At 58.2% G+C, this 12,591-nt stretch overlaps 1 protein-coding gene across 2 annotated transcripts in view; it reads right to left on the minus strand.

Annotated features, from left to right (window-relative positions):
• Positions 1-12,591, minus strand: part of RELT (RELT TNF receptor) — an 84,510-nt gene that overhangs the window by 18,233 nt on the left and 53,686 nt on the right. For both annotated transcript variants that reach the window (XM_048839492.2, XM_048839482.2), the window contains exons 3-6: positions 11,398-11,511; positions 10,764-10,942; positions 9,739-9,824; positions 5,122-5,379 (exon numbers count right to left, since the gene is read on the minus strand). In XM_048839492.2, coding sequence (XP_048695449.1) covers positions 5,122-5,379; positions 9,739-9,824; positions 10,764-10,942; positions 11,398-11,511 — 637 coding nt within the window. The remainder of the gene's footprint in view (positions 1-5,121; positions 5,380-9,738; positions 9,825-10,763; positions 10,943-11,397; positions 11,512-12,591) is intronic.

The raw sequence follows: 12,591 nt of genomic DNA on the forward strand, positions 1-12,591 counted from the left end.
GCCTCTTGTTTTCAGAGAACAATTTATCTCAAGGCTCTTGATCTACCCTGGGCTTTGTTTCTATTGTCTCCAGTGATGAGCGAGGCACCGGGGACAGGCGTCATGGGGTGACGGAAATGTAACAGTTGGTCCAAGCATCAATGCTGAAGAGACGCATTCCTATTGGCTGAAGTGCCAGGTGCATCTAAGGCAACCGCAAGCCAGCCTAGTCAGCCAAGTGCTATTGGTTAGGAACAGGCTGGCTTCTGGCTGAACTCCTATAAATAGAGAGAGTCTTCTGGGATAGTCACAGACAGCCCTGTTGCTACCCAAACTGGCCCCCTCCCATGCCACCACAAACAGAGGTATTAGAGTCTTAGTTACCCCTAGAATTATGGCCTGTATTGCAGATAGCAGCTAGATCTCAATGTGCTGTACAAGAGCTAAGTGTTGTACAAAGGGCGACACAATATTTTTATCTCCATTTGACAGATGGGGAAACTGAGGCATGGGGAGGGAGGCAACTTGCCCAAGGTCACACAGCAGGCCAGTGGCAGAGCTGGGAACTGAACTCAGGTCTCCTGAGTCCCAGTCCAGTGCCTTATCTACAGAGAGGGCTATGCCATTCCTAGCACAGTTTGGCTAACACCTCAGAAACCACCTAAGCATCCAAAACAATTACAGAGGACGCTGAGGCTAAAATAGCCCAAGATTCCAGCCATCAGGCACTGGGGACAGAGCATTCCCAGCAAAGGGGCCTCACCCGAGGAACTCCTTGCCACAAGATACTGGAACCCGACTGGGGGTCAGGGAAGGGTAGCACACGCCAGTTGTATAAAGTTGTCTCCAGGACTGATGTGCCCGTGATTCAGAGGAGAGCCAACCACAACCCACCCTTCTTCCTCAGCCCGTGTCACTTGGGCAGCTGTGCATTGCTGTGCCTATGCTGGGCACTGCAAGAAATCCAGGCGCTGCAAAGTCACACCCCTGGGGAGAGGGGATTCAAACTCTGCTCCTTCCGAGGTGCTCTGCACCGAACATGCAGGACGCAGCAGTGTGAGCTACAAGAAGTCTCCCCTGACTGGGGGCAGCAGTAGGTGCCAGACCATCTTTGCAGCTCACACACTGGAAGGCAACCCTAATGCCCAGGTATGACAGCCAAGAAAAGAGGTTTTCAGCCTGCAGAGGCTCTAGTGAAGTGGGGGGTTGTGAGTTTTGACCAGCACCCTAACAGCAGATGTCACCACCAGTGTCACGAGTCACAGCATTATCCGCCCCCTTCTCCCTCAAGGCCCCAGGCTGGAGAACTTTCTTCAGGCAAGGACGACTGGATGGGGACTCCCATCACAGAGTTGCTGCCATTCCCCTACTAGCCAGAGGGGGTCACTACAGAGCAGCTAGAAACACACGCTCCTTTCCCTGCCCAGAGAGAATGACTGGGGCAGGATCTCAAACCCAAGCCTCTTACAAGACCCCAGGCCTGAATCTCTACCTGAGAGATGGCCAGATCCGATTGTCTCAGAGCAGAGCAAGCTCACTCCAGAGCAGCCGAGCTCAGGCCCATTCTCCAGGGGGCTCGTTATACAGCTTCACTCTGGCTTGCGTCTGGCAGCTCTGGACTCTCTTTCAGCAGCTGTTTGTCTATTCACAGTGCCACTGGGGTAAGGTTCTTGAAATACTGATTAACTAAGCATGGGGGGAAGATGATCTTGGGACCAGCCTTGGAATTGCTTAGAGAATTCTGGCACTGCATAGCCAGGCTGCTCCAGAAACGCACCATGCTAGCCATCAAGAGCTTAGCAATAGTCAGGGACCGGGGGCAGCCGAGAAGCCCTCCTGTAACAAACCCACGTGCTGCAAACACACTCATTCTCATATGCACCCAGAGGGGAACCAGACTAGAGCCTGGCTCCTTAGCTCCAAACACTGAGACTTCTACCGCTTGATCTAAGAGCTCCCTAAGCTACCAGCAGATCCCCTCTCCAGGCCAGTCACCAGAGGGCAACCTCTCTCTCTCTCTCTCTCTCACACATAATCCTTAACTAACCCGAGCCCTGTCCTCACTGAGAAATTCCAGAAGTGCCCCCCACCCTCGATCAAGCACAGGTGAAAAGGCTTGTGCGTCCAGGGAGCAGGAGGGTTTATTACTGTGTCACCTGGACCCATAGAGAACCTGTGGCTAGCTTAACACTAGAAAGAGGTCTCCTGGCTGGAGAATGGGGCGGACTTTCTGCACAGCTGCAGGAAAGGAACTGGATGGACTTCAGAGGAAATGAACTGGCTACCGGAACTGAAATCAAGAGGAACAAAAACAAAACAAAAAGGGCGAGGAGAGAAGAGAAACTGAATTCCATCCGCCTTTAGCCTCTGGCCGGCGAGGCAAAGGGCCTGGAAGGAGGGCAAAGGAAGGGAGTTAGCAGATTCCTCTCCATGATCCAGCACCGCACCAGAGTCGAGTCACATGCCAAAAAGCAAAAGGATACAGCGAGAGCTGCTGGAACACTAGAGGATGGGACCAGGATGGAGCGGAGGAACTCGACACCAGCCTGCCCGGAAGCCGGGCAAACCGCACTCCGGGGGGACAAAAGGGAACCGCTGAGCTGCTAGCCCAGCAAGCACTGCTGGCAGGGTCCTGGCCAACGCCTTCCCCACTCAGATCCTCTCACCCATTTCCCTTCCCCCTAGCCAGAATCAGACTGTCAGCAGGAAGCTGCCTCACTGCTGTGACTTCCACCCCAAGCCTGACTGCAGCTCCCCAGGGCAGGATGATCCATGCACCAGGACAGAGGCCCCTCTCTCTCCTGGTGTCAGCTCTGGCAGTAGTTAATGCTGCCAGCCGTGGGGAGACAGCGGTCTGCACACAGGAGGAGCAGCCATGTGCCCCAAGCCTGCTGGATCTCATGAACAAGGACAATGTTGCCTGCCTGCACCTCCCCCTTTGGGCCACTAGGGGCTGCTGTGCTACACACGATGCAAGCAGCAACCTTAGCAGCTGCCAGCGGTAGGGGGTGCCCTGAGCTGCCCCACACCGAGCCCACCCTAAGCTTAGCAGCAGGGGCCTCCACCCCCGTGCAGGAAGTTAATGGAGGAGGGAGCTCAGGGCAGCCCCTCCCCGGCTGCAGCAGGGGCAGCTGCTGGAGCCTGCGCAGGGCAGCGGGATGGAGCTGGGGCATTGTCCGGGGACCCCAGGCCCGCCTTGGCATGCACTGGAAGCTGCATCTGCAACCTGTAAATCATCCCACCCCATGTGCACATGGAGGGGGAGAGCAGGGAGAGTTCAACTGACAGACAACCCCTCCCCTGCCCAACCCCCCATCAAACAGAACGAGGATGTAGTTTAAATCTCCTGGCGTTTAAGCCAACCTCACGTTTCTGGAGGTTTCCGACTCACGACCTTCTGTCCCCCCCCCCATCTCGCGCGGACGGTCATGGCCCATCACTCTCCCAAGGATGGCGAGCCCTTGGGCAGCGCTGTTCAGTCCTCGCCCCTGTAACTGCAGAGGTGTCTGGCGGCCTCTCCTGCAGCAGCTCCTGCCCTTGAGGTAACCTGCTGAACAGGGCTTTGTTGCCTGCGGCAGGCCCTGACGCGGGAGCTCAGGAACTCACGAGCTCGGGGCGACCCCTCCACATCGGCCCATCCCTCCCCGGCTGCAGTCAGGGGCTCTTCTCAGTACACCGCCCAAGGGAGGGGATCTGCCGTCAGTGCTGGGAATGGGGCACCCTTTGCGGGTAACCCCACACCCCAGGAGACGTGGGGCATGGAAGGGGTTAGTTGAGAAGGACTGACAGCGCCGAGGGGAGGTAAAGTCACTGCAGCTGCACCAGGGCAAGGCCGACACCAGAGGTGCTGCATTGCTAGAGAGTGGATCCTGCTGGACCACCCAGGAGACGTTCCACCAAGGAGGGAGCACGGACTGGTGGTCAGACCAGGGGGCAGTGGGCCAGGCAAGCCCACCGCTGCCACCACTGGTACTGCACTGTGCCTCGGCTGTAAGTCGGGGGATAATACCAGCTGCCTGGGAGATGTGAGAATTCACAGCTGTAAAACGCTTTGAGATCCTTGGGCAAGAGAGACACTGTGGGCCAGACCCTCGCTGGGGTAAACAGGGTTTGGCTCATTGATTGGACTGGCGCTCTCCTGATTCACACCAGCTGGTGCTCTGGCCCACAAAGTGCAGAGCGTTAGCTGCTAGACGCGAGGCAATGCAGCCACTCAGCCGCTGCCAGGACTCTGTTCTCTGCCAAGGAGGAGGTGGCTTTCCAGGCTCTCTCTGGGCACCCTCGCTAGCCGGTGTCCCCAGCGCTCACCATTGCCCCAGCTCGTGAGAACTCAGGTGGTGCAACTTGGCCAGTCCCCCTCCCTCCTGGCTCCATGGCAAGGGAGAATGCTGCCACAGGAGAGCGGGCGGAGACAGGGCAGTGAGACGTCTCTACAGGAGGGGTGAACTGATCAGTCCTGCTATGGGCAGCGTGGGACTGACGCAGGGTGACCTCCCTTTCCCTCTAACTACAGGAGAGGGAGTTTGTTTAGAGAGCAAAGAGCCAAAAGCAGACAAAGAAACAAACCCAGAGCCCCTGCCAGAGGAAGGAGCTGGTGACTAAGGCGTTTATCACACGAGATCTTGAAAAGAAACTGCTCCCCTCCCTCCCCCCAGTTGATCCTTGCACCCCAGGTGGGCAAGAGCTCCTGGGTTCGAGTGCCTTAGCCGCTGGCAGCCTACCTAGAGACCAGAGCAAATGCGCTGGTGCGGTCAATGCACCTGGGCTGCCAGGTTTCCCAGCACACATCCACAATGCCCGCTCTGCCCCCACTCTGCCCATGGGGTGGGGGACTCAGAGGCCAATCTCTCCCCTCTGCCAGGCTGGGGCATAGCAGGGGCTGGTCTAGTTCTTGCACATCATCATCATCTTCGGTATTTCCAGTGTGCCGGTCGTGCCACCCAAAGGGCGGGCACAGATCAGCCAGGGTGGGGCGCTAGAGCGGCAGTGGGGAGTCTGGCATCTGGGGCTGCAGTGCCGCAAGGCAACCCAGTGCCCTCCTACTGCTGGGGGCGGCCCCTGCTGCCCCTAGTCGGTGCTAGGCACGAGCACTCAGGCAGGGATTGCGGGGAGAACGCGCAGAGCCCACTCGGTGGCCCTTACCGCCTCTCTCTGCCTTTGCCACCTCCTCCTCGCTCTCCTTGTGGGCCGTGCAGTGGTAGCCCTTCTTCTTCAGCAGATTGCAGAAGAGGATGCCCAGGAGCCCCATGACGCAGAAGACAGGCACGATGGCCAGCACGGCGTACTGCGTGGCGTTTTCCTCCCGCTTCCCGTCCCGGGTGCCATTGGGAGCTGCCCTCTCATCCCGTCTGTGCAGGGCCTCAACGTTCCTCGCCAGCCGGGTCAGCCACTGCTTCGCGCCTGGAGGGAAGAGGGTTAAAAGAGAGCCTGTATTGACGGTGGCCTAGTAGCTCGAGCACTAGACTGGAGGCCAAGAGACCTGGATTCTAGTCCTGGCTCTGCTGAGTGCCTCAGTATCCCCATCTGTAAAATAGGGATAATGCTACTTGCCTCCTTTGCAAAGAGCTAGGTATGTTGATTAAGAGGGAGGGAACACGCCTTTGCCAGGCAGTTATCTTAGGCACCACTGCCTGCTTGTCAGTGAAATGTTCATTTTTTGGTTCACGTTTCCTGGGTTTCGGTTGAGATTTCTGGAAACATGGTCAGGTTTTTGGGGAGTTGGTTTCAGTTTTTTCTTGAAAACTGGGAAAAAACAACCCATTCTGGGGTAACTGAGGGGCCGTTTTGTGAGGGGTCTGTGACTCAGTGGGCACTCTGTGCCCAGACCCCTTGTGCTGGAGAGCTGTCGCTCTGCAGCAGGGCGCAGAAGTGGCTGGGATTTGGGGAGCCAGGCCCCCGTCGTTCAAGCTAAAATGCTGGTCAACAGCAGGATGTCACTCCGGCTTTCAGTTCCCGCCACCGCCCCCAGGAAAGAGACAGTCACGGATGGCTCAGGACAGGCTGCAAGGGGCCTGCTGAAACAGCAGCCCGGCCCCAACTCCCAAAGCACAGGCTTCCCATCCCCCAACTCCTCCTCACCCCAAAGAGTCTCCCTCAAGGAGCCCAGACCGGGCTCTTCAGCCTTGCAGGGAGTAAATTGTCCCACTGTAAGCTCCCCTCCCCCACCTGCACTGCCCACCCCTTTGCCCCTTCCTGCCTGCAGTTTTCACCACAGGTCTGGGCCCCTGCCCCTCCGGCCAGACTGGACACCGGAGCCTGGCCCAGGTAAGAGCGGCCCAGGGAGCCTGGGCCGCTGTGGGTACCACAGACCCTCCACCTGCCTGGGGTGGGGGTCCTGAGAGCAGCCCCCGCCCCACGTCCCCGCCCTGAGCACATGGAGGGTCCGCAGCTCCCTGTGCGGCTCTTACCCCTGCTCTGGCTCCGGCTTCCGGCCTGGCCTGCGGGCGGTGCCGCGGGGCCGAAGAGCCGCAGCCGGGTCGGGGTAAGCGCTCTCCCACCGACACAGCACTGTCCACATGGGCACTTTTGTCGGTCAGGGGTGTGTATTTTTCACACCCCTGACCGACAAAAGTGTTGCCAGCAGAAGAGGTAGTGTAGTCATAGCCTCACGCAGCCCCTGGGAATACTGACCCCCCGCCGGGGATTCGATTTCGGATACGCCCACAGCTGGAACAGAGCTCGGGTGGGCACCAGTGGAGGGATGGGAAAGCAGCTCCTGCTAGCTCCATTCCAGCAGGACAGGGGAGAAGAGATCCCAAACCATAAAAAGGCGTGGGCCAGTTCTCCTCCGAAATGCATATCCGCCCTCCTGCCTCCCACTTGGAGTGGGCAGAAGGGGGATCCGTTCATGGCTTGGGAACCTGTTCAGACACACCTCCACTCCTGTCCTTGGGGAGACCGTTCCAAAGGGACGCCAGGATCAGACCACACATCTGAACTGGCTGGGCTGTGGCAGGTAGGCAGAGGAATCCCCACCGGGCCATCCCCCCACTCTTTCCATCCAGTTCCCTTAGCCAGGGCCTCTTCAAAGCACTTACTTGGCTACGGAAGCCCCACCCCCAGCCCTCCTATGCATATGGCAGCAGCGCCCTGGCTTCACCATCCTCCACGCTGAGGGTGGGTGGATAGCCTGTAGGGGTGAGTCAGGTTTCCAACTAGGTCCTAGACACTGTGGGCAAGGACAAGGGGCCAAGTGTTCTACTCTTGTGGCCCTGGGAGCTTTTGTGACCATTCAGGATCTAGGTTGTTACAGGCCTAACCCACTGCAGGGCTCTGCTGGGATCCAAACCAGTGCCTCCGGGAGTTTCAGGCTAGCCTGGCCCCAGGTGAGTCCACACGTGAATCACACTTTGCAGACAAAAAGAAAAGGAGAACTTGTGGCACCTTAGAGACTAACAAATTTATCTGAGCATAAGCTTTCGTGAGCTACAGCTCACTAGATGAAGTGAGCTGTAGCTCATGAAAGCTTACGCTCAAATAAATTGGTTAGTCTCTAAGGTGCCACAAGTTCTCCTTTTCTTTTTGCGGATACAGATTAACACGGCTGCTACTCTGAAACTTTACAGACAGGGTTTGTTTCCTTCCATCCAGCTCCACGTGACCCCCCGCAATGCACCCCGCACACCCCCAGATCTGAACGCGGCAATCTCAGCATGGGTGGGGAGGGACTGCCCCCCAGAGAGGAGCTTGCACTGCAGTGATATCCCCACACCCTCCTGCAAGGGCTGTCTAGCTAGCTAGCTCACCACCGAGCACCTGGAAGGTGTGGCCCTGGTCGACGTGGGTGGCACTCACATGCCTGGGATGCAACTGGGCAGATACGTGGTGCGTGAACCTGACTGCGCACGCAAAGTGGGCTTGGGTGGTACAAACAGGCAATCCACGTGACCAGGCACACGTGGTGCATGCAATTATGAGTTTTAACCATTATTATAGTTACCAGCCCCACTAACTAAATCCCCCTCTACGTCAGTTCCCCTTGCAGGTTGTGTCAGCCATGGTGTCCCCCCCTTCCCTGTCTCCCGCAATGGTGCTGCTATGCACTGTGACAGCAGCTGAGGCGCTGTGCCCTAGAAGCAGCTGCATTGCAGGGGTCTCTTGCTTCAACACGCTGTTTGTATTACAACAGCGCCTAGAGGCCAGGGCTTCGCTGGGCTAGGCACCGTGCAAACTCTGAACACGAGACAACGCCTCGCCTAAGCAGCTCTTTCTCTGTAACTCCTGAGGCGTCGGCGGCGACTCTGCAGGTGGAGATCTGCACTTAAAGCGGGGCTCCAATCCCGCCCCTTCACGCGTCCATCAGGACAGCCTGGCACAAGAGCTCTGCAGAAGAACAACTGGATTTGAGGCAGTGTCTCCTTGAGCGAATTCTGCATTGCACCCGCCCAAGTGCTTTAATGAAGCGTTGGCACAAAGAGTGCTTGATAAATACATTACTGTGGAGGCATAAATCACCGTGGGACTGAAATAGCTCAAAGAACGTGCAAGTCAAACTGAGCGACTGAGAGCACGCTTGAGTCCCTGCCATCCCCAGCTGCCAGGCAATTCTCAGAGCCAAGAGGCTGGGCCTTTTCTACCCCAGTTGCCAACAAACAAGCTGCTGGCCAGGACCAGCAGACCACATCCGGGATCGGTGGGGATCCACACTTGCACCGCTCTGGCTCTTGGGGGGATCCCACCTCAGTGCTGGTTTAGGTTTCACACGCTCTTTTGTCCTGCTCTTTAAAAATCCTCAGCGCTTCCCTTTTCACTGATCGTGTGGGGTCACTTTCCTTGTTTCCCAGAGCAGGGGTGGGTGAAATAGCTCCTTAGTCTGTCCGTGTGGCTCTTCTCCCCACCCAAGAACTGTCCCTTCTGCCCGAGAGAGGGCGGGACACGTGGTCCTCTGCCCCTAAAGGAGGCTCCCTGCTTCTCCAGGAGATCGTGGGCATTCTCCTTTCCTGGCAGCACACCTGGTCTCTGCTAGACAGGCAGAGAAAGATATTACAGTCCATATAGTACTGGTCTCCTGTCCGGATGGGTGCCTGGGGCTCTGGGCTGGACCCACTTGGGTGTCTGAGACCTGCTTATCCTCACACTGCTAGTTATCGGTTCTGCTGCACTGGCAGGGAGCTCAGCTCGATAGCCTGTTTGCCCCCTTGTCGGACTCCCACCATCTCCAGCTGCGCCTGCTGGGCCAATGTTCCCTCTAATTTTTTACATCCATGTGCGGAATTAAATTTGTTACGTGCACCAATATGGAGGTGATGAGTGGCGGGGGTGGGGCTGAGGGGCTTGGGGTGCGGGATGGGGCTCAGGGCTGGGGCAGAGGGTTGGGGTGAGGCCAGGGATGAGGGATTTGGAGGCTAGGGTGAGGCCGGAGCTGCAGCGCCTCTCCCCGCTGCCACGCCCCAACTTGCTCCCCGCCCACCCCCTACCTCTCTCCTCTCCAGGCCCCTGTGGTGGCCGTGCAGCTTAGAGGGAACTTAGCTGCTGGGTCAGCGATTGCGCGGCCTGCAGCAGAAGGGCTGCCCTGGGTGATCACAGGTCCGGCAAGGCAGAGGATTGGCCATGCAGGTAGCGATTCGAATCCTGTCTCCCTGAACTGCATAGAGACAGTCTCAATGGGCAGCAGAGGCTCCCAAAAGAAGACTGTCCTCCCTTTTGGCCCCGACAAACTCCTATGCCCCACCAGGGAAGCCCCACCCTTCCGCCCCTGGAAACAAGTTCTTTGAGCGTGACAGCTGTGGTGTCCGTTCCCCTCTCGCTGTTTACACTAACCTGGGCAGCCCGGCACACCTTTGGGAGCAGAGGAGCACAGCAGGCATTCAGCTGTTGGGTCCATCTCTCCTTCAGGGCTGTAAAACCTGCCAAGAGCAAAGAGAGGTTAGCAAAGGGCCGAACGCAGATTGAGACCACGGCTGGCAGTTAAACAGCTCACAGGCATTCTCAGTGGGCGGGGGCAGCTGCTACCAATTCCAGCTCGTACAAAGCCTGACTACAGTGGAAGCAGGTTACGTTCCCTGCACTCCACAAGCGATTCACTTTCTTTCCTACTCTGCACTGCTAAGCATCTGCCATGTTCCTCTCCAGAAGTGGCTGCATTTCAGCAGTGGAGCAAAGCCATCTCTCGCTCATTTATACAGTGCTTGGAGAGCATTTTCGGAGCAAAGCACAAGACAGTTTCCCCCAACAGGGAAAGGAAGATATATGCTCATCACCCCTTCTCCAAATCTCTTTCACCCACTGCCGTTGACTCACTGGGTTTGCACTGGCCAGACTCACCCACTATGGAGCTAGTCAGTAGCCCAGAGCAAGAGAGGTGACTAAACTGGGGAGTTTCTCTCCTCCCTCTTGCCTGAAGGATACTGGCTTGGAGGAGCCAACTGCCTTCTAGTGACTCATGAGAACACTCACAGGCAACCGCCTTCCTGCTCCGCAGCTTGGATTTTTGCTCTCCATGGTGCATGGAGGTTGCTGGGCAGCTGGAAGCGTTCCCACTCGACAGGGCTACACCAGCCCTGCTAGCTGGTCTTCGCTCTAGTAATAACACCCTGCAGAAGGGCTCTAATGAACCAATGGCTCAGAGCCAGATCCACAAAACTTGTGGGATTTGGGCCCTGTCCAATGTAGCGCTTTGAAGTCCTTACACATGATTACCCGCTGGGAGGCCGGCAAGAATCAGGACCCTCATTTTGCAGATGCCACCCAGCTCTGTGCACGGGCCAGACTCCCCCCTCCCCCCAAAGAGGGCCCCAACTGCCACTGCACTGCCCACACCAGGACAAGCCACAAAAGCAAGTTACCCTGGCATGCAGCCTCCACACTGGCTGTCTGCTGCAGCTGTCCCGGGGCTGGTGCGGACCCTCTTCCTGGCCTCACAGAGGGTCTGAGGCAAGCAGGGTGCCGTGCCGTTGCTGGCTGAGAAGGTGCCCGGAGAGCAGGCTCGACAGGTCACACCTAGGCCTTGCCCAGAGCCGCACTTCTACAGGAGAGCAAACGGAGAGGGAGTCAGGAAAGGAGCTGGCACTGCTGGCCGCCCCATGGCACTGGGACGCAGCGCAGCAAGCTCCTCTCTGCGCCAACGGGCCTCCTCTCTGAGCTGCAGGGAGAGCTCAGTCCCCATGGCCCGTTCCACCCACAGCCTCTCTGCTCAGGCTGCCGACCAGCGCTAACTGGGACTGAAGTCCACCAGCGGCCCACCGCACAGAGGCCACCCGTCACCGACTCCTGGTTTGTACTGGGCTGGGTTTGAATCAGCGAAAGGGCTTTAACCTCCCATCCCCACCCCGCCCTCCCAGGGCAATGTGCGGAGCCATTCACTTCCTGATTGCGCCAAGGGCCAGGGAGGACAGACACCCCCATCCCACCCCTGGGCAATACTTCTGCTCAAGCTGCTGCCAAGCAGCCCCTTGCTAAGTAGCAGGCAGAATGGCTTACCCTATCGGGCTCCTCCCCAGGGGGACACTCCACACAGGGGGCACAGTCCCGCTCCACGGTCCAGTACTCCTGCTCCCCGCACACCAGCGCCCAGGCCCGGGGCCGGCTCAACAGCTGAAAAGAGAGAAGCAAGTGATGGGAATCGGGGAGCACTGTCGCTCCCGCCCCTTCTCCCTGGGCTCAGAGACCGTGGGGACCAGCCTCGCACCGGAACAGCCGAGCCCCACCGGGCACTGGGAGGAGGCGCTGTCACCAGGGTCCTCTGAGGTCCCCCAAGGCCCTCATCCAGAGAGTCTCCTGGAGCATTTTCTGCCCTCCAGGACGGGAGGAGCTAGCAGCAGCTGGAGGGGGAAGAGTCCAGGCAAGTCATTGCTAGTCCCTTTCCCACCTCCAGGCTGGGCAGGGGTTCCCCCTACATGACACCCACCCTTATAGGAAGGGTCTCGAGAGAGGAAGCTCCCCCTGCTTCCCTTTGGGAGTGGTTTACATCTCCAGGGCAGCTTGATGCCCACCAGGTACAGACGTGGGCCCCAGGTTGCTTCATCAGACTCGCTTGCAGGGCATCTCACTTGCCACAAATAATTTCTGGAGGGGGAGGACAGTTAGCTGGACGACATGGACCCAGGCAGGACGGGTGCCCCCAAGCCTGTGACCTCCACAGAGAACATGAGCAGCAGCTTCGCCTTCAGGGCGGGCAGGTGAGCCCAGCGCATTCGGAAGGGCTGATGGACCTGCCCCCACGCTGCAGAAGAGCCGGCTTGGCCAGGCCCATCACCCTGGTATCTGAGCAGCTCCAGCCTGCCAGCTCAGCCCTCAGCCTCTCCTGCGCAGGATTCCATTGGGACAAGTCTCTCCCCTTAAACCCCACCCCCCACCCCCGGGGCGGGGATCAGTAGCACACTGTCCTGCAGCGGGCTCGCAAAAGCAACACAAACAGTGCCCCAGATACACAGCCTCCAACCCCTTCCCAGAAGCACACCTGGGAGACAAGAGCCAGCCCAGCACCACCTGCTTCCTTAGCTAAGGGGGGAAACGGTCCCGCTGGGCACTTTCCTGGCCTCTGCACTACCCCGGTTGGGATTGGCTAGCGAAAGGATCTGAGTCCTCGCTCCCACTCCCTTTACCCAGAGGCCTGCCTGACCTCGAGGGCTCCCTTTCCTCCCTGCCATGTGGCAGAGTCCTTGTAACCCCGAC

This window comes from Caretta caretta, chromosome 1 (assembly GCF_965140235.1).
Source record: "Caretta caretta isolate rCarCar2 chromosome 1, rCarCar1.hap1, whole genome shotgun sequence".
NCBI lineage: Eukaryota > Metazoa > Chordata > Testudines > Cheloniidae > Caretta > Caretta caretta.